This window comes from Dendrobates tinctorius, unplaced genomic scaffold (assembly GCF_039654945.1).
Source record: "Dendrobates tinctorius isolate UK_male_01 unplaced genomic scaffold, ASM3965494v1 ptg000143l, whole genome shotgun sequence".
Lineage (NCBI taxonomy): Eukaryota > Metazoa > Chordata > Amphibia > Anura > Dendrobatidae > Dendrobates > Dendrobates tinctorius.
In genome coordinates this window covers 13,244,994-13,271,388 of record NW_027361810.1, presented here as the reverse complement: position 1 = coordinate 13,271,388, position 26,395 = coordinate 13,244,994, and the positions used below count along the sequence as shown (strand labels likewise).

At 48.8% G+C, this 26,395-nt stretch overlaps 1 protein-coding gene across 3 annotated transcripts in view; it reads left to right on the top strand.

Annotated features, from left to right (window-relative positions):
- STK11IP (serine/threonine kinase 11 interacting protein) overlaps positions 1–25,894 on the top strand; it is a 40,802-nt gene extending 14,908 nt beyond the window's left edge. For all 3 annotated transcript variants that reach the window (XM_073545514.1, XM_073545513.1, XM_073545515.1), the window contains exons 8-25: positions 73–202; positions 285–388; positions 1,186–1,272; positions 1,355–1,396; positions 1,918–2,061; positions 6,126–6,195; positions 6,531–6,917; positions 7,562–7,758; positions 8,015–8,125; positions 10,636–10,825; positions 11,758–12,060; positions 12,220–12,335; positions 12,413–12,510; positions 12,590–12,768; positions 13,431–13,515; positions 16,089–16,162; positions 24,375–24,691; positions 25,528–25,894. In XM_073545514.1, the coding sequence (XP_073401615.1) occupies positions 73–202; positions 285–388; positions 1,186–1,272; positions 1,355–1,396; positions 1,918–2,061; positions 6,126–6,195; positions 6,531–6,917; positions 7,562–7,758; positions 8,015–8,125; positions 10,636–10,825; positions 11,758–12,060; positions 12,220–12,335; positions 12,413–12,510; positions 12,590–12,768; positions 13,431–13,515; positions 16,089–16,162; positions 24,375–24,691; positions 25,528–25,689 (2,796 nt within the window). In that variant the 3' untranslated portion in view covers positions 25,690–25,894. The remainder of the gene's footprint in view (positions 1–72; positions 203–284; positions 389–1,185; positions 1,273–1,354; positions 1,397–1,917; positions 2,062–6,125; positions 6,196–6,530; positions 6,918–7,561; positions 7,759–8,014; positions 8,126–10,635; positions 10,826–11,757; positions 12,061–12,219; positions 12,336–12,412; positions 12,511–12,589; positions 12,769–13,430; positions 13,516–16,088; positions 16,163–24,374; positions 24,692–25,527) is intronic.
- The last annotated feature ends 501 nt before the right edge of the window (positions 25,895–26,395 follow it).

Genomic DNA, 26,395 nt, shown 5'->3' with positions numbered 1-26,395 from the left:
GTTGTGGCCTCTTCTTGTACCATCGGGGGATCTGGTGGCATCTTGCTCACCACTCGCTGTTCTCCTTTGCAGGTTCTCACGGAGCTCCAGACCCTGAACCTCGGATGCAACTCTCTGACGTCCGTCCCGGAGCTGAGCGTCTCATCCTCGGCACAGCTGCACACCCTCATCCTGCAGCACAACCTGCTGTCCAGCACCAGCGGTCAGTGCGCGTACGGCCGCTATGCTGCGCGGTTTTACAGCGCAGCTTGTTTTTTTATTGTGTTTTGTTTTTTTTTCTCTAGGGCTAGAACATTTGCGCAACCTGCAGCACCTGGACCTGTCCTACAACCTTCTGGCGGAGCATTCGCAGCTCACAGGACTGGCTCAGCTGAAAAATCTCAGGAAGGTAAAATCCGCTTATTGGCGCCTTATTGAAGCCTGGAAGGGTCATTATCCTGCCAACAATGGTCTCACAAACTGAAGGGATGTCTTACCTGTTCTGAGACGCCTGCTTATTATCTGCCGGGTTACACTAGTCAGGATTTGTTTGTAAACATGAAGATTGATGGGTCGGCATGGGAGCTGTAAACCCAAAACGGTAGATTTATTGCGAAGACTATTTTGTAAAGTTGCTTCACAGCCGAACATCTAATGTATCCGTCTCAGACACGGCCAAGCTGTGATTGGCAGCGTCTGGGAGAGGTGAAAGCGTGCGCCCACAGAGAATTGTCTAAGGAATGCCTAGCGGAGATTTCACATACTGCGCTCCAAAAGAAAGAAATGTGAATACCCCTGTAATGGAGCGACGCAGAGCAAAATGGAAAAACTGCAAAATCAGGTTTAACTTGTCATCTGTTCCTTGTTGGTCGTCACAATCCTCTAAATGGTTTATAGACTGAGCCCAAACCTAACTTGTGTCTGCAATAAGCAGTTCCTGAGGTCGTGTAATCCCTACACTGTAATTTCACGGTGAATGTGCAACATAGTATGTATAAGAAGAGGTTAAAAGGAGCTATATAAGTCCATGTACAGGGTACTTATCATAGGGGTGTCATATCTCTGTGTACAGGGAGCGCCCCCTAGTGGTGACTGCAGACAGGATCTTATCATGTATCTCTGTATACAGGCAGCTCCCCCTAGTGGTGACTGCAGACAGAATTCTTTATTTAAAATCCATATTCTCATTGGTGTCTGTATTTACAGCTGTTCCTGAAGGGGAATCCCTTATGTTTTAATAAGGATTATCGGGTGTTCGCAGCCCAGTATCTGTCACCTAAAGCCTTGGACAAGGTGAGTGATTGCTCAGGAGACGTCTGTGTTTTCACATGACTGTGCATAGGTTTTACACTCATCACCTCTTTTTCGCTGTCAGGTTTTACTAGATGGGATGCCGATGTCCGTACTGGAGACAATGGTGAGATATCAGCCTTGTTTCTTCAATTATATGGAGCCTAGCTCATCAGTGACTCAGTGCTGGTCTGTCCCCCATGCTTTGCATTGTAGCTCTGCTTACTTGTATTACTTTCATTGTGTAAGCACAATAATCAGCCCTGTATTCATGTAACATGCTGAGACTTTGTCCGGGGTCGCACTTGCGAGTACGATGAGTCTCTCGCATCAAACACCTGACACTGCCGTCGACACTCGCACCGGAACGTGCGGCTACATAGAAATACATGCTGCTGAACCCTCCGATCCAAGTGCCGGCGGCAGTGCCGGGTGTTTGATGCGAGAGACTCGCATCGTACTCGCAAGTGTGATCCCGGCCTAAAAGGGGTTTCTGCACCCAGATGATTTTCACCTGTGCACCTGGCTCAGGAGTGGCCGAAGCGGTCAGATCAGTGGTGGTCGGTGACCCGGCAGAGGTCGCTGGAGCAGGGAGAGGGATGGCTCTGGCTCCCTCTTTAACCCTTACATGATCTTTTCGCCCAGCAGATGACTCCTGTGTTCAGAGAGAGGATCGTCATTTCTCAGCCGTGTAATTCAGCAACAGAAAGTTCCTGCACCGGAGATCTGACGGACAGCGTCTCTGCTCCGGAGAAGGCCGCCAGGAAGCGCATCCCACGGAAGAAGTCCAAGGTGGGACACACACTTGGGTGTAAAACACAGCCCCACAGGTCATAGTCGGGGGGTCTTCACCCGGCTCTGTGCTCGGGAGCGGTTTCACAATGTGCCGCTGTCGATGCATAGAAAATAGATTTAGTAAATGCGTAAAGGGTTAATCCCTCCCTTCATAGATTTTATTTAGCGGCTCTGTCCAAGAAATTGTGCAATTTACTGCACATTCAGATCTGCGGCCGTCGTTCAGATATTCACACTTGGTTTACAGCTCGTTGCTTGGGAGACCGACCACCGCTGCCAGACAGCAGGACAGGCGCAGTAGTCACAAGCTTTTTTCCATTAATCTTGTAAGCGCTGTTTTGAAGCCGGCCAGGATGGATGGAGTGTGCCGTTACCTCCTAATCCCAGCCAGCTGCAGCACAGCGCTTACCAGCCCGACGGCAGCGGTGATCGGTCTCCTAGGCAACGAGCTGTCAGCAAAAGAAAAATGTTAATATCTCAACAACGGCTGCAAATTTTAATATGCCGTAAATTGCAAAATTGCTGGTTCTTACAAGCGCTATCCGTCAACATCTGTCTATGAATTGCCCTTTAAGGACCAGGGCAATATCCTGCATTTTCACTTTTTTGTTTTTTTCCCACTTCTTTTTTTTTTTTTTTTTTACATCCACACAACTGCACAATGGCTTGTAATATGCGGGACGAGTTGTAGTTTTTAACAATGCCGTTATCTTTACCATATAATGTTCTGGAAAATAACTCCCAAGATACATAGGGACACTCAATAATGGCATTGTTTTTATGGGGTTTTGTTATTACTGGTTATTATGGGGGGTAAAAAATGACCCAGAAACATGACTTTCCAGTTCAGTACGGTTATGGAGATGCAAAACTTATGTATGTGTAATAAATATATATATATATATATATATATATATATATATATATATATATATATATATATATATATATATAATATCTTTTGTTTTTTGTTTTTTTTCTCCATCGAAGGAGCCGACTTATGGCTTGTTTTTGTGTGCCGAGCTGACATTTTTATTGGTATTGTGGAACATAAGATGGTGTAGTTATCTATTTTTTATGTTGCAGGAATTGCAGTGACTGAAAAACGCCAATTTAACCTTTTTTATATGGTTTTTGTTTGTTTTTTTCCAACTTTTGACCAGTCACCGTATGGGAAGATATTTTCTTATTGTACCAGTTTGAGCAATTTTGCGCTCAATGATATAATATGTAAAAAAAAAAAAAAAAATCTAGCAAAAGTGCATACACCCCTCACATTTTTTGCAAATATTTTATTCTATCTTTTCATGGGGCAACACTGCAGATCTGACCCTGTGATACAATGTATCAGTGTACGGCTTGTTTAACAGTGCAAACTTGGGTGTCATGTAAATAACCCAACACACAGCCATTAATGTCTAAACCGATGGCAACAAAAAGTGAGTACACCCCTAAGTGAAAATGATCAAATTGTGCCCAAAGTGTGAATATTTTGTGTGGCCGCCATTATTTTCCAGCGCTGCCTTACCCTTTCTTGGGTATGGAGGTCACTAGCGCGTCACCGGTGGCCACTGAGATCCTCTTCCATGATGACATCGTGGAGATGGTGGATGCTGGAGACCCTGCACTCTTCCACCTTCTGTTTTGAGGATGTCCCACAGATGTTCAATAGGGTTTAGGTCTGAGACAGCTTGGCCGGTGCTGCACCCTCACTTTCTTCACAAGGCAGTGAAGGTCTTGGAGATGTTCGGGGTCGTTAACATGTTGAAATACTGTCCTGTAGCCCCCCCCCCCCATAACCGACATGGTGGTGGTCATCCATGGTGAGGCCTGTTATGAGTGGACCCTGTCTTGTTACACCGCTGTATGGTCCTGGCCCCCTTGCAGCAGGGTGTCGGCAATCTTCTTATAGCCTCGGCCATCTTTATGTAGAGAACAGGTTTTTTTTTTTCCAGATCCTCTGGGCGCTCTTCCCCATGAGGCGCCATGATGACTCCAGTGACCGGTATAAGAGTGTGGGAGCGATCACACCAAATGTAACACCCCTGCTCCCCATTCACACCTGAGACCTTGTAGCACTAATGAGTCACATGACAGCGGGGAGGAAGATGGCTGGGCACAATTTGGCCAATTTCACTTAGGGGTGTACTCACTTTTGTTGCTAGAGGTTTAGATGTTAATGGCTGTGTGCTAAGTTATTTAGAGGACACCAAATTTACACTGTTATACAAGCTGAACACTGATACACTGCATCTGTCAGGAAAATATGAATAATTTTCCATGGGTGGGTTCGATTACACATACAGGGCTATCGGCTGCAGCTCCTTGGCTTTTGAATGACATGCTACATTCCTTCCCCTACCCCACCCCCTCTCCGTTCTCCCTGTTGGAGTGTCCACTCACCCCCTCCCTCCAACTATACAAGCTGGGGTAATGTGAAACCACGGTATGCCTGGCAACACAGGATCCTTTTATGTCCCTAACTGGTTAAGGGCACTTCTCCTAACACACGGATTTAAACTCTCCTTTGTTCATTCAAACTCGAATATAATCATAGAGGCAGGAAACTTTTATATTTTTGGAATCTGCCTGATTTCAGCCATTCACAGCGGCGTTTTTGGGCTTCTGCACCCACCAGAAATCAAGTAAAGGCTATATGCTTCTCAGTAACACACAAATATACATTGTTTGGTATCAAAAGAAAGGTAATGTCGTAATAAGAAAAATGATACCCCTGTCGTCTCTTTCCGGGGTTTCCACCCAGAGTTATGACAAATAGAAGTTTTTTAGTAATTTTGAAAAGGGGGGTACATTCCCTAGCTCTGCCCATTCAGTGAGGTCAGCCAGGGAAAGGCGTAAGACTAGGATGCTCGATTAGGAAGTTGTCTCTTTGTCTGGGGGAATCAGCTATAGGAAGCTGTGCGTTTTGACCTGTTATTCTGGGACAGTTCCCCTCCCCCCCCCCCTCCTTCACATGGCATGCCATTGACTGAGATGTGTAAGTTCTTATTTTAATTCATTTTTATTTCGTAATTGTCTGTATATACTGTATCTTGACTCTCTTTTTTTGTAACATCTTTTATATTTTTGTAAACACTGCCTATATTTTCTGGCGTAAATCTCTAAAACTTGCTAGCTTCGTTTTTCCTTGCTTTATGAACGTACCGCCACGACCTCCGCGCTAATTGTGCTTTTTTTTGGGTGGGCTCCTGACCCGATATTGGTTATAGTCTAACAAGGAACTGGTGGCAGCAAAGTGTTCTGGGGCATTTGGGAGACTCTGGCGGTGACGGAATGGAGATTTGTGTGTATTGCGTGCCTGAGACTGGGGATATACATACCACCCTCACTGCAGAGTGCCCAATAGCCAGTACACGGCAAGGCAGCCTTTCTGGCTAAGGGGGGGGGGGGGGGGGCGTGTAAGGGAGGCGCCAGAGAGCTGCAAGTTCCTAACCGGGACTGGAAAGTGGGATATAATAAATCCCTGACAACTGGGGGCAACCACACACCCCCAGTTCCTGACAGAATCACAGGGTCAGATCTGCAGTGTTGTCTCAAGAAAAAGATAGAATAAATATTTACAACAACAGCAGGGGTGTACTCACTTTTGTGATATCATGTGTGTCTATAATAAATAAATAAAAATAAATATATATATATATATATATATATATATATATATATATATATATATATATATATATATATATATATATATATATATATATATATATAAGAAATTTTCTCCCCCATTTTGCGATTTATGCTTTTCGGGTGCTGTGATGGGAGCCGGCTTGGCATTAGTTACTGTCACTGCTTCGCTCCATAAAATGATGGCGCACGGCTGCTGTACATGTACAGTAAGGAATTAAAAAAAGCAACAACCCTACACTGATTGTCAGCAGTGGTCATATGGATAAAACAAAAAACATGAGGGCAGCTTTATAACTTTTATGTTGGTTTGCTACTGGATGACTCCACTAACGTTAGGCTTTTTTTTTTTTTTTTTTTTTTTTTTTTTGTATCGCTTTTTTTTTTTTTTTTCTGCTTGGATTTGACAGGTTAAAGTCCGCAGAGCAAGTATCTCTGAGCGCAGCGACAGTGAGTGTGAGCAGCGGAGCCAACCGGCCGGTGAGCGCCACCCACAGTCCGTCTGATCTGCGCCCTCTAGTGGCTGGCATGTGCACACAAAAAAAAAAAGTTTTGCTGTTCTGGACACACACAATTATTGTGAACCTTACAAACATTCTGTGATCGTCTCCTGATTCTGGTCTCCCAGAGATAAGCGGCGCTCGTGGCCTTCATTTATGGCGACGTTGTTTTCAGGGGTTTGTTGTCTTGGATCACAAAGAATGGCTGCTTCTTTCTGGTCATAGATTGTAACTGTGTCCTGATGGTGCAGCTGTTTTGACTTTTTTCCTGACGTCCAAGTCAGTCGATGATAACGCTTTTGTCTCCTGTTCCAGCATCTGTCCTGCAGCACCAGAAGGACATTGAGCGCACAGACAGTTTTCGGGATCAGTTTGGCGTGGACTGGCTGCAGTACCGACCACACCTGGAGGATGAGCTCAGGAAAGACGACCCCACGAAGGACAGTCCTGCCCCTGTCAGACGCTCTCCCCTTTTCAATATGGCCCTGACCTCTCCGGCCATCCTGCAAACATCCGTCGTAACGGACAACCCATCCTCTGAGACCTCAACCTCCAGCCCGGAGAAGCCGCCCAGCCCAGGGGATGCCGCCATGGAAGACGCCGATAGGTTAATAGAAAGGATCGAGGATGCTCTGGAGGACGGACTATGGCGGACGCAGGAGTCCAGCATGAAGCAGGAGGAACAGGAGGATGTTATAGAAGGTGAGACATAAGGACCAGCAGAACAGATAAATGCCCACATCTAGGACTCTATCCCACCAGGACCAATGGAGGAGGGTTCAAACTTTTGCCACCAAGCGTGGCAAAGACTTTGGGCTGGTTTGCCACCAGGGAGAGCCTTGGGCTATTTTACCTCTGGGCAAGGGGGTGTTGGGGCTATTTTGCCTCCCGGCCGGGGGGGGGGGTTTGTTTAGGATGTTTTGCCTGGGGGGGGGGGGGGGAGGGGAGAGATCGGGCCCTTCTGCCTCCGGGGGGGGGGGGGGGGAGGGGAGAGATCGGGCCCTTCTGCCTCCGGGGGGGGGGGGGAGGGGAGAGATCGGGCCCTTCTGCCTCCGGGGGGGGGGGGGGGGGAGGGGAGAGATCGGGCCCTTCTGCCTGGGGGGGGGGGGGGGGGAGGGGAGAGATCGGGCCCTTCTGCCTCCGGGGGGGGGGGGGGAGGGGAGAGATCGGGCCCTTCTGCCTCCGGGGGGGGGGGGGGGAGGGGAGAGATCGGGCCCTTCTGCCTCCGGGGGGGGGGGGGGGGGGGGGGTCGGGCCCTTCTGCCTCCGATCGGGCCCTTCTGCCTCCGATCGGGCTTCTCACCAATAGGTATTAGATTTGTTTCCTGTGACCTTGCTTCCCCCCAGATGCCTTGTGCTCCCCAGTGACTGTGTGCCCTCTGGTGGATGGTCAGCCACGTGACCCCGACTGGCCGTGGGTCTTCCTTCGCATAACTCGACAGTCGCTCCTAGAAATCGACCTGCAGCGTGGCCGGGTGCTGGTCAGGAGAGAGCTGCGATGCCTGCGGGACATCAAGACAACATCCACACCGTGGGCTTTGAACGTGAGTACATGATGCACGGGGGCGCACTGACCCTGGCGGAGGAGATGGAGTGGAGACACGAGTTCAGCATTGAATGCTGGCTGGGGAGACGCATGCTGACGTGGCTCCTCCAGAAGGAGGGAATCTGCCTCTAGTGCCTCCTACTGGAGGTGGGGACCTCGTGAGCGCAGCGACTTGCAGGATGGCACAAGAGACCGTTCTCTCTTCTGGAGGAGCGCTGCTTTACATAAAGGTGAACGTCTCTGTTACTATACAGGGTGAAGAACAGGAGCTGCCGTTACTGACGCTGAGCTTTCACTCCATATGCGAGGACGAACAGTGTGTGAGCTACGTCGTGCTGGACAATACACAAGACATCTCCGTAACGGTGAGAAGGGGTCTCCACCCCAGAGGGGCAACGCAGCCGGGATTTCCTAATTCCTGGACAACCACTGGGGGGCGCTCTTGATGCTGCACCTGCCCAGGTCAATAGAATTCATATAGTGATATATACAAACGCCCCCTAGTGGTGGCAACGAGCAGACACTTATTAAAGGGGCACGCGTCCACTTTTCTGTAGATTGGAATGCCCCTTTAAGGCCGTGGTCACATGTTCCGTATTTGTAGCCAGAAGGGGAACGATCAAAGGAGAAGTATAATAAAAACACGTCGCCACTTCTGTAACTATCACCTGCTCCTGGTTTTGGCAACAAATACTGATGTGAAATACTGACCAAAAACTGAACGTGTGAACGTGACCTATGTGAAAGGTTAGAGATTTATTGTGTATAAAGGAAACGCTCCAATTCATTTCTGTTGCCGGAGTCTTAGAAAAGATTATATTAGAAAATAATAAATCCAACTACGAGGTGAATAACCAATTTATGGAAAGTGGGTGAGGCACCTACCGTGTGTGACCGAGACCATCAGAAATGTAGCAATGTGTGGGAATATAATGGAGTCTTGTGCTGATCAGTACACCAGCAGAATAGTCAGTGCAGCTCTGGGGTATAATACAGGATGTAACTCAGGATCTGTAATGTAATGTATGTACACAGTGACTGCACCAGCAGAATAGTGAGTGCAGCTCTGGGGTATAATACAGGATGTAACTGAGGATCAGTAATGTAATGTATGTACACAGTGACTGCACCAGCAGAATAGTGAGTGCAGCTCTGGGGTATAATACAGGATGTAACTCAGGATCAGTAATGTAATGTATGTACACAGTGACTGCACCAGCAGAATAGTGAGTGCAGCTCTGGGGTATAATACAGGATGTAACTCAGGATCAGTAATGTAATGTATGTACACAGTGACTGCACCAGCAGAATAGTGAGTGCAGCTCTGGAGTATAATACAGGAGGTAACTGAGGATCAGTAATGTAATGTATGTACACAGTGACTGCACCAGCAGAATAGTGAGTGCAGCTCTGGAGTATAATAGAGGATGTAACTGAGGATCAGTAATGTAATGTATGTACACAGTGACTGCACCAGCAGAATAGTGAGTGCAGCTCTGGGGTATAATACAGGATGTAACTCAGGATCAGTAATGTAATGTATGTACACAGTGACTGCACCAGCAGAATAGTGAGTGCAGCTCTGGAGTATAATTCAGGATGTAACTGAGGATCAGTAATGTAATGTATGTACACAGTGACTGCACCAGCAGAATAGTGAGTGCAGCTCTGGAGTATAATAGAGGATGTAACTCAGGATCAGTAATGTAATGTATGTACACAGTGACTGCACCAGCAGAATAGTGAGTGCAGCTCTGGAGTATAATACAGGATGTAACTGAGGATCAGTAATGTAATGTATGTACACAGTGACTGCACCAGCAGAATAGTGAGTGCAACTCTGGAGTATAATACAGGATGTAACTGAGGATCAGTAATGTAATGTATGTACACAGTGACTGCACCAGCAGAATAGTGAGTGCAGCTCTGGAGTATAATTCAGGATCAGTAATGTATGTACACAGTGACTGCACCAGCAGAATAGTGAGTGCAGCTCTGGAGTATAATACTGGATGTACACAGTGACCACACTTTTCCTATAGGTCTATGTAGAATCTGAGTTGACGCTCAGAGATGAATACATCCTTGCAGCAATTCCTGAATTATTTGGGTTGGCCTGTTTGGACCTGACATGGTGGGCTCTTTCTTCTCCTCGTACCTTCTGTCTAGTGCACAGCGTGCGGCCCCCGTCTCCTCTCCCCGTGTCATGTGACTGCAGGCAGTGACTTGTCCGATCACATCGCCGGCCGCTGAGATAAGCAGAGGCTCGAAGCTGCATAATTCCACCAAAGATTTTTCTGGTTACGTGCGAACTGGTCCTGACACGACAACCCTACCTTCCCCTCCTCTCAGAATTAGTGGTTTTACATTTTGATCTTTTCTTTTAGCTTTTAACTTGAAATTTCTTAGAGGGACAAGTGGCGCTCAGCCACGCGAGATTGCAAATTGAGATTCTGATTTGGCTTGTATCCTAAGTCATACTACAAGACTCGTTAAAGGGTTGATTGTGACTTGTAGGATCGCTACTACCAATAGGTGGCGCTGTAGAGTAAAAGTCCTCTTTCTTTCTGAAGAGGCAATTTGCATATGGATTCTCCTAAAAACCTTGACCTACAGGTATCCGCTGTCTGTCCGCACACATGGCTGGACTCCTCGATCACATGTACATGTGAATTGTCTCTAGTCACAGCCAAAGCTGCTTTCTAAGCAGTGGCCCCCAGATCACCTGTATAAAGAACATGCCCTGCCTTTTGCACGGCATTGTGGGAGATGTGGTCCCATACAGTGGTAGTAAGTAACACTATATCCCCCACAATGCCGTACACCAGAACGTTAAGGATGTGGCTCCTCAGACGCTCCGGTTTCCGTGTTTCAGACTCTTCTTGAATTGCTGCATCCAGTCCTAGAGGAGAATCTGAAGTTTTCTGCTGCCAACAAACCAGGTCCTCCCATGTTACAGTGTCTAAAGTGCAAAACCGAGTTCAGCCAACAGGAGGACAGTGAGGTTTTCTTGGAAACAGACGCTGAGCGAGCGACCGAGGACGTCGTGCCCGACAGCCACGCAGGTGACTTCCGAACTGTCCTTGGGATGAGTTACCAATATTCGGTCACTGATCTGCTGCCTAAAGGATGGCTCACAACCATCTTTATTTGCCAAGCACAGCGCCGCTCAGTTAGTGGCTGGGCCCGTCGTGACCGCGCTCAGTTAGTGGCTGGGCCCGTCGTGACCGCGCTCAGTTAGTGGCTGGGCCCGTCGTGACCGCGCTCAGTTAGTGGCTGGGCCCGTCGTGACCGCGCTCAGTGGCTGGGCCCGTCGTGACCGCGCTCAGTTAGTGGCTGGGCCCGTCGTGACCGCGCTCGGGTGGTGGCTGGGCCCGTCGTGACCGCGCTCGGGTGGTGGCTGGGCCCGTCGTGACCGCGCTCGGGTGGTGGCTGGGCCCGTCGTGACCGCGCTCGGGTGGTGGCTGGGCCCGTCGTGACCGCGCTCGGTTGGTGGCTGGGCCCGTCGTGACCGCGCTCGGTTGGTGGCTGGGCCCGTCGTGACCGCGCTCGGTTGGTGGCTGGGCCCGTCGTGACCGCGCTCGGTTGGTGGCTGGGCCCGTCGTGACCGCGCTCGGTTGGTGGCTGGGCCCGTCGTGACCGCGCTCCGGCGTGAGTGGCACCAGTGACATTACAACCGCATACAGCGAGCTCGATCTGCATTTATTCACTATTGGAATCTCTGAATCTGTAAATGATCTGTAAGATGAACATAATATTTATCCCGCATGCTGAGCACCTTAAAGGAAATAAAAACCCATGGCAAAAAAAGTTACTTCAGCTTTACAGAAAGTCATATTCCCGTCAGCCTATCAGTTGGCAGGGAGACTCTGTTCCGCATCCAGACAGCACTTTCTGGTTAGCGGCGCCCCGGGTATGAGGGGTTGGGAGCGGGAGCCTCCGTTGTGCTCCCTGACTGCTTTATACGCTGCTGACTCTTCCCATTCCTGGTCTGCAGGTAGCACTGGCTGCCCGTCCTGCGGGAGTTTTCATGTCATCCTGGCTCCGTTGCACCATGGTGGAGAAGACTGTGCCCAACGGTCGCCAGATGGCGCCACGAGTGAGAAGCAAAAGTCCTTTTATGTAGGGGAAGAGGAAATGGGGAACTCCGAAACGGGGAGTAGCTCCATCAGGGACCAAGATGATGGAGACTCCAGCATCCGAAGTGGACTGGTCACCCCAGAGGACAAGTCCAGGACAGCGACCCCTTCCTCAAAGGAAGACGGCGAACCTCTCCAGGACATCTGGCACGTCAGTCCAAGTAAGTGGTATAATGGAGGAGATGTAACTGTGACCTGGAGGTTGTAGTTCTGTATCCGCCTATGGGACCGTAGACTGGGAGATGTAGTCCTGTATCTGTCTATACTGGGGGATGTAGTCCAGTACCCGCCTATAACGATGCCTGACCGTGTCTCTGCAGCCTCTGCAAGTCCACAACAGATCTTGGATTTCCGGGTGGTGGATCACCGACTGAAGCTGCATCTCGACATGGAAATCCTCGGCGGAGACATGGAAGAATTCCAGTGCTCCATGAAGGCGAGTCCGAGGAGGAGTTTCTGCCTCGTTCCCCCCTCTTTCGGTACGGTTGTCCATCATTGTCTCCTCTTCTTCAGGTCCCTGTGGTTCGTTTTGGGAAGCCTGAAGAGTTTCTGTCTCTGGTTGTGGTGTCCAGCCAAAAGATCTATTTCCTGCAGATCACTGGAGAAAGCAGGTAATGCTCGCTTCACATATGGTGGATCCATGAAGCCTGACCCACCCCATAAAGCTGATGAAGACTTGTGCTCTTCCAGGGGCCCTCCCTGTGACTGGCTGCAGCTGGGAGATTCTCATGAACTCGCCTCCCTCACTCACCTACATGTGGGGCTCCAGGAGCAATGTGTATATTTGGGGTTTGAATCCTCTGAAGACGCCTACACTCTACTGACCCGAAACCGCCACTGCAGCACAAGCTTCAGCCAGCACATACTAGGTGAGCCGTGCCGTCTGTAACTGTGTATGGATACCCCTGCAGAATCCACAAGGGGAGCTCACTACATACAGATTTATACAGCCACCACTAGGAGGAGCTCACTACATACAGATTTATACAGCCACCACTAGAGGGAGCTCACTACATACAGATTTATACAGCCACCACTAGGAGCTCACTACATACAGATTTATACAGCCACCACTAGGAGGAGCTCACTACATACAGATTTATACAGCCACCACTAGGAGGAGCTCACTACATGCAGATTTATACAGCCACCACTAGAGAGAGCTCACTACATGCAGATTTATACAGCCACAAGTAGAGGAAGCTCACTACATGCAGATTTATACAGCCACCTCTAGGGGGAGCTCACTATATACAGATTTATACAGCCACCGCTAGGGGGATCTAACTACAATCAGATTTATACAGCCACCACTAGGGGGAGCTCACTACATACAGTTTTTTAATTGAGTTACATGGTGGTTGTGTAGATCCATATGTAGTGAGCTCCCCATAGTGGTGGCTGCAGGGCCTCACTGGAGTATTAAAATGAAGAAATGAAACGTTTAATGGTATGTCATGTGGTGATACATCCCAGCAAGCACCTTATGTATCAGGCTATTTCTGAAGTATAGATTGTGTTTATTCCTCAGATACTTTGTCACATCTGCCATCACGATATCGGAACGCTCTGCAGTACAGCCCTAAGGAGGAGGTGACTGAGGAGCATCATCTTTGGTAACTGGTTTTGCTTCTGGGGATTTATTATTAACCATTTACACTGTGTTCCAAATTATTATGCAAAAAATATTTCCACCTATTTTCTCTAAATTACCTTTATGAATTGCAGTCATTGTTATTTTCCAGTCATCTAATATTCTAGTATAATTACAATGTTTTTGAACAAACTGCCTATGAAAACAGTATATTTTTAAAAATAAGAAACACTCAAAATGCATGTTCCAAATTATTATGCACAGCAGAGTTTTCAACCTTTTTATTTTGAACAAAAAAATGGTGAATTGTGAAATTATCAGCTTATGACAAAATGAAATCAAACAGTTTTCAAGTCAAACCTTTCTTCTCGGTGATGTTACATTTGCACATAGGAGCACTTGTTGGAAAGAAGCTTCTGAACTCTCTCGTCCATTGAATTTGTCAGTTTTTGGATGGTTTGTGCTTTACTTGTTTTGCCTGTGGACAGAATCCCCTCCCAGAGCTGTTGCTTAGATGTGAGCTGCCTCCCGCCATCATGGACACTCGTTGTGATGATGCTCCAGAGGTTCTCAATGGGGTTGAGGTCAGGGGAAGATGGTGGCCACACCATAAGTTTGTCCTCTTTTATGCCCATAGCAGCCAGAGATGCAGATGTGTTATTTGCAGCATGAGACGGTGCATTATCTGGCATGAAAATGATCTTGCTGCGGAAAGCACGGTTCTTCCTCTTGAACCATGGCAGGATGTGCTGTTTTAGGAACTCCACATAGATTATGGAGTTCATCTTTACCCCTTCAGGGATCCTAAAGGGGCCGACAATCTCTCTCCCCATGATTCCAGCCCAAAACATTACTCCACCTCCTCCTTGTTGGCGCCTTAGCCGTGTTTTCATGGGGTGTCCATCAACCAGCCATCCTCCACTCCATCCATCTGGACCATCGAGCGTTGCACGGCACTCATCAGTCTTCATGTATCGCTTGGCCACTGGAGCCGTTTCTGCTTGTGTGCAGTGGATAGAGGTGGTGGACAGGATGGCTTCCGCACAGCTGCAAACCTCTGAAGGACCCTGCATCTTGTTGTTCGGGGGACGTTGGAGGCACCAGCAGCTTCAAAAACTTGTCTGCTGCTATGACGAGGCATTTTTGCAGCTGCTCTTTTAACCTGACGCAATTGCCTGTTGGAAAGAGTCCTCAATTTTTCCTTATTAGCACGCACACGTGTGTGCTGGGAATCAGCGACATACTTCTTGATTGTGCGATGATCACGATGAAGTGTCTTGGCAATGTTGATTGTAGTCATGCCTTGACCTAAATACTCCACAATTTGTTGCTTCTCAGCAGCCGACACATCCTTTTTCTTTCCCATTTTGGCAAAAAAATGTCGGCTGCTTAATAATGTGGAACAGCCTTCTTCAGTAGTCTTGTCTTTATTTGGACACACCGGCCAAACTAATGTGCACAGGTATCTGCAATTGCTTTCAGTGATATAAAGAGCCCTGACACACATCACCAGCAATGAGTGTAAATGACAAAAAAAAAATTCTAACCTTATCACTCCTAAACTCTTTTTGCATAATAATTTGGAACACAGTTTATAATATCACAAGATTTATTATTAATAGCAAAGTATAATCAAATTAAAATCATGTATAAAATAAACCTGAGGTTTTTCAGATACTGCTGGTTCACTACACATATTGTGTGCCTTATCGTCTGCGCTGTGACGGTGCCGCGTGCCTTATCGCCTGCGCTGTGACGGTGCCGCGTGCCTTATCGCCTGCTCTGTGACGTCGCCTGCGCTGTGACGGTGCCGCGTGCCTTATCGCCTGCGCTGTGACGTTGCCGCGTGCCTTATCGCCTTCGCTGTGACGTTGCCGCGTGCCTTATCGCCTGCGCTGTGACGTTGCCGCGTGCCTTATCGCCTGCGCTGTGACGTTGCCGCGTGCCTTATCGCCTGCGCTGTGACGTTGCTGCGTGCCTTATCGCCTGCGCTGTGACGTTGCCGCGTGCCTTATCGCCTGCGCTGTGACGTTGCCGCGTGCCTTATCGCCTGCGCTGTGACGTTGCCGCGTGCCTTATCGCCTGCGCTGTGACGTTGCCGCGTGCCTTATCGCCTGCGCTGTGACGTTGCCGCGTGCCTTATCGCCTGCGCTGTGACGTTGCCGCGTGCCTTATCGCCTGCGCTGTGACGTTGCCGCGTGCCTTATCGCCTGCGCTGTGACGTTGCCGCGTGCCTTATCGCCTGCGCTGTGACGTTGCCGCGTGCCTTATCGCCTGCGCTGTGACGTTGCCGCGTGCCTTATCGCCTGCGCTGTGACGTTGCCGCGTGCCTTATCGCCTGCGCTGTGACGTTTTGATGTTACCTTTGAATGTGATATTAATGTATAAATCCTAATAAGATCAGGGCTGTTTTTTCTAATGTCCGCAGTAAATGCTCCCGTTGTAAGATGTCTTTCATCATGTCATATCCCCTTAAATCCTATTCCCTGTATGAGAGGCGCGCGGGCTGTTTGCCGTTCACCTGCTGTAGGTTTATGCTCTGACTTCTTATTTTGCACCTGTTCTCCACGTTACTTTATCTCTCCTCTGCTGCAGGCATCTCCTACATGGCAGCCTTGGCGTGGGCAGCGGCCCGGGTTATTGCTATACTCTGGCGTACTTCTTGCGAGGTAGGACACTTCTAGTCAAGGTCTGCAGGTGCAGTGTGTGTGTGATCGGTGGATCCTCGCTGTTATCTGCTCCTCCGTCGTTTCTGTAGCCCCTGGGCCGTGCGGCCCCTTACATTGTCCTCATGTTGGATCTGGTCCAGACATGTGGCCCTTATTAGAGAAGGATCCCTGTGATATATTGTAACAATATCGTCCTTGGCGCGGCGGCCGCTCTGTACGGGAGGTGCGATGAGATTACGTGCTCTCGCGCACACGGGTCACATCTTCAGGTCTCGCTCTCCAAGGTTCTACGTTCTGTTACCTGTTATCTTAAGGACTATCCAAACTTTTAGGGGAAAAAATGCAAAACTAAAATGTCCTTACGGTCTCTCCTGTTCTCAGTCACCCGATTACAGGAATGTGGCTGTATAGGACTTGTTTGTAGGTGTATATATCATATACTGTAAATGGGACCAGGTACAGGACGCTGATATATTCCTATACTGCTCTGTGATAAAGTGTAGGCGGCGGAGGGTGAGAATGCTGCAGAGTAAGAAGCATCTGAAAAAGAAGTGCAAATAGTTTTTCTGTCTGTGGCTTGTTTTTTGCATTGACATCTCTATTGATGAAATATCTAAGCACATATCACGTTTTATTGCTTTTTTGGGGGTTTTTTTTTTTTTTTTTTTGCTTTTCAGCGTTTAACATGTTGGTTAAAGGGGTTGTCCATTACTAGGATGTTCGACCCCAATAAAATCATAAATCGAAGGCTAAGTGCACACGTACCGGAACTCTCGCGGAAATTACCGCTAGAATTCCGGAATTCCAGTCCGCGGGAAAATCGCATTTTAAATTCCCGCGACTTTCCCGCGGAAAAACTAGCATTTTCCCTTCACCCATGACAGCACCATATGAGAGAGGGATCCGCCCCGCCAGGACAGGAACCTACTGAAACATAAGGGGCGGCACCTCTCCCCCGCTTCAGTTGGGTTCCTGTCCTGGAAAGGAATCCCTCTGACAGCGGCGGCGCCTGTCAGGATGAAAGACCCAGGGCCGTCCCGGCGTTTAAATTGCAGGGCTTACTTACCTGCGACGCCGGCAGCTGGTAGCGCAGTCCCCGGGGTGTTGCCTGATCCGGGCCCCGGGTTCGTGCGGGCACGTCCTGATGTCCTCCCTTCGGAGGTTCCTCCACGTGCTGCCCTCCCCCTGCGCGCGCGCCCGTCCTTCGTCTGCTTGCAGGGGAAGCCGGGGGCGGAGATCGGCGTCCGACGTCAGCGGCGCAGAGGATTCTGGGAGCGCGACCGCTGACGTCATCGGGACGCGACGATCATGACGCCGGCTAGGAGAAGCGGCTGGCGGTCGCGGGGGGAGGGGTAATGAGGGGCACTCACTTTAAAGAAGGAGCAGAAGCGGCTGCAGGGGTGACAATGGCGTCTCAGGAGGATCGCTCACCGTCCCCATTGTCTCTGCCCCCTTCACAAGCTTCGGGTCGCAAGAGCCGCTCGAGCGGCAAAAGCAGCAGCCGTCCAAGTCACCGATCGAGGGATTCCTCGAGGTCAAAAGATCGCAGAACGCACGCTCCTTCGCAGCCCCAGAGCCCGGTATCGGTCTTTCCTGGGTGGTGAGTGAAAGTAGACAATGTTGTAATAGGGCTTCCTATGTCTTTTCCTTTTTTAGGGAGGCAAAAAAGCTACATGCAAAAAGAAAAATAAAGTATGTGCCATATGCCACAGCCCTTTAGCAAAGGACTACCAAAAGGACTTATGTGTCAGCTGTATCCAGCGGACTATGGCTGAAGAGGCACCGAGCCTGGCAACAAACCTCAGATCAATAATTAAGTCGGAGGTACAGGGCTCACTTAAAAAATTATTAAAAAAGAAAAGTAAGAATAGGAAAGCCTCCCCGAGTTCCTCGTCAGGCTCCTCCTCTTCGGAGTACCAAGTTGAGCGCGGGTCATCTTCATCCTCAGACAGTGATGCGGGGGGCAGACCTTGCTTTCCCGTGGAAGATACGGACGCCCTCCTTAAAGCCATCAGGTCCACTATGGGCCTACAGGAGGAGAAAGTAGAGAGATCACTGGAGGATGTGATATTTGGCGGCCTACAAGAAAGGAAAAAGCGTACCTTCCCGGTCAATGACAAAATTCAGGCCCTAATCGAGAGAGAGTGGAAGAAACCGGAGAAGTCAGGTAGCCTTCCCTCCTCTTCAAAGCGAAGATACCCCTTTGAGGCTAAGGACACGGACATCTGGGACAAAATCCCAAAGATTGACGCCGCAGTGTCTAGGTCTTCCAAGAAGTCGGCCCTGCCCCTGGAGGATTCGGGGGTTTTGAGAGATCCCTTGGATAAAAAAGCGGACTCATACCTAAGGCACACTTGGGAGGCAGCGGCAGGGGGTCTGAAACCAGCAATAGCCGGCACCTGCACAGCCCGGTCATTAATGGTCTGGTTGCAACAACTGGAAGAAAAATTGGTCTCCAAAATGCCAAGGGAGAAAATTTTAGGTGAAATGTACCTACTACACGGAGCTGCCGCCTTCTTGGCGGACACCTCCGCCGACTCGATGAGGTTAACAGCAAGAGCAGCGGGGCTGTCGAACGCCGCAAGACGGGCGTTATGGCTCAAAGGCTGCCCTGGGGACATTCAATCTAAGGCAAAATTATGCTCATTACCATGTGATGGGCAGTTCTTGTTTGGAAAAGACCTGGATGACATCCTAGAAAAAGCCGGTGACAAAAAGAAGGGCTTCCCCAGGTTCATGGGTGATCAAAGGAGAACGCCCTTTCGGAGGGGAAGGTTCAATCGAGGCCGTCCCCCGGGAGAACGGAAAAGGTGGGACGACAAGAGGAAGAAAGAACCAGGGTTTATGTTTGGGGGAAATACCTCAACCGCCAAAAAATCCCCGCAATGACACCAGCCCTCCTGTGGGGGGAAGATTGAGGCTCTTTTCCCAAGAATGGGAGAAAATATCGGCCAACAATTGGATCCTAAAAATTATAAAGAATGGCCTAAAAATCCCCTTCTTCCAGTATCCAAGAGCTTCATTTGTGGTGACCCCTGTCAGGAAGGAACCAGGAGAGCAATCAGCCTTAGAAACAGAAATCTTAGGGCTATTGGAGAAACAAGTTCTGGTAGAGGTTCCGGAAGATCAAGAAAGAAGGGGGTTCTATTCTCCCCTCTTCCTAATAAAAAAACCCGACCTTTCCTTCAGAACGATAATAAATCTCAGGCGCCTCAATCAATGGATCAAGAACCAAACATTCAAAATGGAATCAGTGACTTCGGCCGTGAAGCTGTTACACCACAACTGCTTCATGGCCGTAATCGATTTGAAGGATGCCTATTACCATATCCCGATACACCAAGAGTACCAAAAATACCTGAGGGTAGCCCTATACATCCAGGGCGACCTCAGGCATTTTCAATTCACAGCTCTTCCGTTTGGCATCTCCATAGCGCCAAGGATTTTTACAAAAGTAATAGCGGAAATGACAGCTTTCCTTCGAATCCACAATGTGATTATGGTGCCTTACTTGGACGATTTTCTGGTCATTGGCAATTCAGAACATCACTGCGCACATCAGGTAGAGAAGATAACAGAGACCCTGCAAAGACTGGGTTGGATGGTAAACTTAAAAAAATCAAAACTTCAACCCCTAAGGAAACAAACGTTTCTAGGTTTCGTCTTGGACTCTGACCGTCAAGTTTGTCTCTTGCCAGAGAAAAAACTAGAGAAGGTGAGAGAAATGACCCTTACGGCAATACAGCATCCTCACATGACCCTAAGAAGGGCAATGTCCCTGTTGGGCACGCTAACAGCCTGTATCCCAGCGGTCAACTGGGCACAGTATCATACCCGACAACTGCAGGCGGAAATCTTGTCAGCCCAGAGACGATTGAAAGGGCGTTTAGAAGGGAAGCTGGAACTTTCCGAAAGGGTGAAAGACTCTCTCACTTGGTGGCTAGACGACACAAATTTAACGGGGGGAATTTTGTGGCACAGGCCCGTGTCCGATGTAATATTGACGGACGCAAGCTCCTCGGGATGGGGGGCACACATGAGAGAACATATGGCCCTAGGGTCCTGGGGTCACATAGAGCAGAAAGCTTCCTCCAACTTAAGAGAGTTGAGAGCGATAAACAGGGCCCTAGAGGCATTCATTCCCAGGTTACAGGGTCAAAACGTCCGAATTATGTCAGACAACAGGGTGGCAGTGGCGTATGTCAACCACCAGGGAGGGACAAGGTCAAACTCCCTAATGGACGAAGCCAAAAGAATCTTCCTCAAAGCAGAACAACACCTAGCCTCCCTGACAGCCCTGCATATCAAAGGGACAGAAAATGTTCAAGCCGACTTTTTAAGCCGCAACAAGTTAAAACAGGGAGAGTGGGCCTTGAATCGTGTAATATTCCAGAAGATAGTACAGTTATGGGGACAGCCAGTAATCGACCTCTTTGCCACCAAAAGCAACCGGCAAGTGAGAAGGTTCTGCTCATTAAACCCAGGGGAAAACCCGTGGGCAGTGGACGCTCTACAAATTCCGTGGCTGTTCAAGCTGAGCTATGTCTTTCCCCCAGTAGCGTTAATCCCGGCAGTAGTAAAAAAGATAAGAGACGAGCAAGCCAGAGTAATCCTCATAGCCCCGTTCTGGCCGAAAAGACCGTGGTTTTCTCTACTACAAATGATGTCTCTCTCGGACCCGTGGGTACTGCCAGAGATTCCAGATTTGTTAGCTCAGGGGCCGATATTCCACAAACAAGTCAAGGGGCTCCATCTGACGGCGTGGAATTTGAGAGGTCACTTTTGAGAGATAAAGGGTTTTCCCCGGGGTTGGTAACTACTCTAATGAAAAGTAGGAAACCAATAACAACCAACATATATGGCAGAACGTGGAAAAAATTCCTACAATTCCTGGGAAAACCGTTAGGTCAAGAACCCCCAATCGAGTCCATCTTGGAGTTCTTGCAGGCAGGCCTACAGCTAGGCCTGGCGGTTAATACCCTCAAAGTGCAGGTTTCAGCGCTGGGTGCATTATACAATTGCAATATAGCGGCAAACAGATGGGTAGCCAGGTTTATAAAGTCTTGCCACAGATCAAGGCCAGTTTCCTTACCAAAAATAGCTCCATGGGATCTAAATCTGGTGCTGGAAGCCCTCACGGAAGAGCCGTTTGAACCCATACAGCAGATTTCAACTAAAAATCTCACTCTAAAAACCATCATTTTGGTAGCTCTAACGTCGGCACGTAGAGTTAGTGACTTACAGGCCCTTTCAGTCAACCCACCATATACCAGGATAGGGTGGTTATGAGAACAGACCCTGCTTACTTGCCGAAAGTAGTAACTAACTTTCACCGAAACCAAGAGATTGTCCTCCCTTCCTTTTGCGAGAATCCGAAAAACCCAGGGGAGGAAAAGTTTCATAGCCTAGATGTTAAAAGAACCCTAGTAGAGTATATGTCTATAACCAGCCAGTGGAGGAGGTCCCAGTCCCTATTTGTAGCCTTCCAGGGTGCTAGGAAAGGTTATGGAGTGTCAAAGGGGACTATTGCCCGATGGATTAGGGAGGCCATTAGTGTAGCCTATTCAGCTAGTGGCGTCCCGGTTCCTGACGGCATCAAGGCTCATTCCACCAGAGCCGTGGCGACCTCCTGGGCTGAGAAAGCAGAGGTATCAATAGAGCAAATTTGTAAGGCCGCTACCTGGGCCTCACCCTCAACTTTCTTTAGACACTATAGACTAAATCTGTCCTCCTCTGCTGACTTGACCTTTGGTAGAAGGGTGCTGCAAGCGGTGGTCCCTCCCTAAGGTGTTCGAAGTCTCCAGAATCTCTCATGTGGTGCTGTCATGGGTGAAGGGAAAACCACCATGGTTACTTACCGGTAGCCGGTTTTTCCGGAACCCATGACGGCACCCGTACATTCCCCCCCTTTTTCACCGTTTGGGTGTGCACAATAGTGGGGTGTATTTGTGTGATGTGGTGTTGGATAAAAATGTAACTAACCGGGGAGTCCTCTCAAATGCTCTGTAATCCAACTGAAGCGGGGGAGAGGTGCCGCCCCTTATGTTTCAGTAGGTTCCTGTCCTGGCGGGGCGGATCCCTCTCTCATGTGGTGCTGTCATGGGTTCCGGAAAAACCGGCTACCGGTAAGTAACCATGGTGGTTTTGCAAGCGTATTAGCTTGCAAAATGCTAGCGTTTTCCAAGCGATCTGTAGCATCGCTTGGAGAACTGATTGACAGGTTGGTCACACTCGTCAAACATAGTGTTTGACGAGTGTGACCAACTTTTTACTACTGAGGCCGCCTATGCGGCCTCAGTAGTAAAATATAGAATGTAAAAAAAAAATAAAAAAACGGTGGTGTTCTCACCCTCCTACGTCCCGCGCAGCCGTTCCCAGTAATCCTTTGCGAAAATGCCCGCGATGACTCGCGGTAATTCGCGATGACCGCGAGACTTCGCGATCCCGCGAGAACGGACGTCATCGCGAGCATTTTCGCAAAGGACTACTGGGACCGGAGCGCGAAGAGAAGCGGGAAGACTGCGCGGGATGTCGGAGGGTGAGAATAACAATATTTTTTATTTTAAATTCTATTTTTTACAGGGATATGGTACCCAAAGCCCGGAGGACAGTCTCCTCTCCTCCAGACCGTGGGTACCATCCGCAATTGTTCTGCTTACTTTCCGCGCATGGTGTGCACAGCCACATGCGGGAAGTAAGCGGAACAATGCATTCCTATGGGTGCGGGATCGCCGCGATTCCGCAAAATAATGAGCATGCTGCTGTTTTTACCGCAAAGCGATTCCGCCGCGGTAAAAACCGCAGCATTAGCACAGCATTGCGGAATCCCATAGGAATGCATGGGATGCTTATTTTTCGCGGTTAAAACCGCCGCGGAAACGCGAAAAAAATGCAACGTGTGAACTCAGCCTTATACTCTCCTCCTGTGTCGGCACTCGTTCTCCTCCCCCGGGGCTATGATGCGGTGTTGCAACACGTGATGCTCGATGCTCGGCGTCCAGTCGGTGCTGGTGTCACAGTCTCCATCTTTGTACTGATTGATCATGTAGCGGCAGTCCGGGCTGCAACTGATTGCCAGCTAACTTACATGTTCAGTTTGGAAACAGCGATGCCAGCGCTGATTCACGTGTCACAACACTGCATCACAGCCCCGGGGAAAGTGAGTGCCAACACCACGGGAGGCGAGGATAAGCTTTATTCTTTTAGCAGGGCTGAACATTTACTTTAAGAAGAGGTTGTCCTAATGGTGGACAACCCCTTTAAGTAACTACAGATTGGTAGATCTGACTCAACTGTTAGAGACACAGCACTAACAAATATGTGGGGGGGGTTCAGTTCCGAAGGTCCCCAGCTCCCAAAGTGACCCACCATTTCCCCACGATCACATTGTGGAGGGTGGCTGGTAGTTGGTGCTCAAACAGGCCATTGAAAATGCTGCAGTCAGTGATTGCAGCATATAAACGGTTAAACTGAAGCAATCGGAAGGAGCTGCAGGCGATGCTGTTGGACACACATGCCGGCTGTGTAATACAGCCAGCGTCTGCGCTGTATGGAGAGGCCTCCGCTCCCATGCTCCCTGCGTGTGACCCGCTGAGCTCCTTACTTTTTTCTACGTGTACACTTTCCATGGACTACTACTACTGTCTCTCCATGAGAGGATGAGAGTTACATGTGTAACAAAAAAATGTTAGAACCAGAAATCTCTGATGAAAAGAAACTCTCTCCACTTATGAGCCCCTTCTTCTCCATCCTGAGCTCATCATTCATTCAGAACCACTTCTAATCAGTCTTATTCACAACAAGATGAACCACCAGCTTACTGAGGGATCAGGTTACAGTTTCTTATTTAAGTCTGTGGAAAGGGAAAAGGATGGAGGAATGAGAGAGACACAGACTCTGATTGTGCTGCTTTCTATTAAGTGTTTATCTCACTCTAGAGCTGGATTCACAGCTACACTGCTCAGCACTGGTGTATAATATCCTCCATGCTGCTGCTTCTGAACACAAGCTGCACAGAGAAAGGAGAGCAGGAATCCTTCATGTTTGTGTGTGCTGTGTCTCCATGTGTAGATTGTGAGGTGCTGCAGAAGCTTCTGATGTGATGTTATCTGCAGACATCTCATTAGTAAATTAGCGCGGACCCGCACCGTCATACTGATATTATACACACGTGTGCGTCATTAATATTTTTATGTTTTGCTCCATTTTTCAGAGGACATGGACTCCGGTGCAGCTGCTGAACCCTGCGCCAATGCTGATCACCCGCCGCATAACTGTGCATCTCCTGCAGCGCTGGCTCAGGGTGCCGGGGAGGCGGCCCCCATGTCCCTTCTCGTCACACAGACCCACATATATCTACTAGAGGAGACCCACCAATGGCAGCACGTGGCATCACCTGCTGGAGAGGACGACGGCCAGGAGGCCCCCATGAAAGTGTCCGTCAGAGAGAGACAGGCGATCAGCAACATCAGCTCTGTGCATTTATTCCGCTCTGCGCCTCTCCATGTGCGCATCCGGTTTTATATTGAGGTATGAGGCAGCCAACCCCGGCCCTCTACAAAAAGTCTCTGTACAGCTGCATCTGTTTTCTGCCCCCGATACTGGCGGATGTTCTCTGCCTCCCTTGTTAAGCGACACCTCCCCGATCCCTGAACTCGCTCATTACTCCGTTATATTCGTTATCTTGAGAGCTGTACACACGTCTACAGATTAGTGGAGCTGTGCACCTCCTGCCTGGCACCAGGAGCACAAGCTCGTTGGGGAGGAAACGAGGAGGCGGCAGATGACCATGAAGGAGCTTCTTATTAATGAGCTGAGGTCTGTCCTCATCCTGTTACTATAACTTCATCCATGTCTTGCTGGGTCACGGCCAATATGGCTGATACTGCAGTTCTTAAAGGGATAGTCACCAAGTCTCCTGAATGGCAGCTAAAACTATAAAGTGCTATAATAAGTCCCAAATGACACAACATATGGCGGCTGCGCATTGTAATGGTGCCATATGGTCTGCCTTCATTAGTGCAGCCATACAGCGCCTGTGTATTGTAGTGTAGCCATACGATGCCTGCATATTGTGGTGCCTGCATATGGCGGTGGAGGTGTGCAGCACCTGTATTTGGCGGTGGGGCCGTGCGGCTGATCAGAGTTATCAAACTTAGTGGCGCTGTTGCTTTAGCATCAGTGGAAAAGTATGTCGCTGGTAGAAAATGGTACTGCAACTTGGAAAGTTTTGGAAAAAAAAAAACATTTAGGAAAAGGAGCTAATTTTTCTGACCCTTGGTGCGTCTCTGTGGCGGTCTACAGCAACTTATCCTCCCCTTCGTCTTTTGACACACAGCTTTTCTGACTTTTTGTTCACTTTACAGACCCAGCAGAAGGAGACTGCCTGGCTTCTGTGGACCGAGGACCCAGCTTTGCCGCAGGAGATAATCGAGTGTCTGCGGGGCCCGTGGGAAGCGGAGTATTATATACAGTTCAACCAGATCAATCATGAATCACTGGAGTCGTATCTGACGTCCACCAGATAGTGAGAATTACTGCGGCACAGCGGGATTGTGTTTAGTAGACGACGCGCACGGCGACAGGCTGGTAATCCTGGAGCCCACCCAAGACGGCGGCATGATGGCGAGCAGGAAGATTATTGCACTGATGATTTTGTTCGTTTTTTGATCACTTCTGACATTTTCTTGTTTTTAAGTATTATTGTAATAAAGTTTTCTACCCCATTTTAAATTTTGTCTGCAAGTATCTCTGTGCGCTTCACATCTCTGTATGCAGGTGTGACATATGACTGGGCTGTGCCATCATATGATCAATAAGGCCATCACGTCAGAGAATGAATGTGACACAGCACTGATTTTATTCTAAACCTACAAAAGACAAAATGAGAATAACCTTACTATAATTAAATAAGTAAAAAGCAAAAGTGCATTTAAATCATACAGAGTTCTTAGTAATACTGTATTTGATCAAACATAGCATAAAAGCCGTCCCACCATCGACAAGGTGACTCGGCGGTCCTACACGGTCTAGTAAAAGTAACCTTATCATGTGTCAAAGTTGACGTCTGTGTGAATAAGGGCAGACAAGGACGGGTCCCAACCTACTGGACACCAGTCAGGGGAAGCCTTTACAATTTCCAGCTCAGGAGAGGGAGGCCACACCCCAGCTTGCACAGAATGCAAAGAAAAAACACAAAAATTGAGCATGGTTTGAGTTGGTCCACATGCAGCA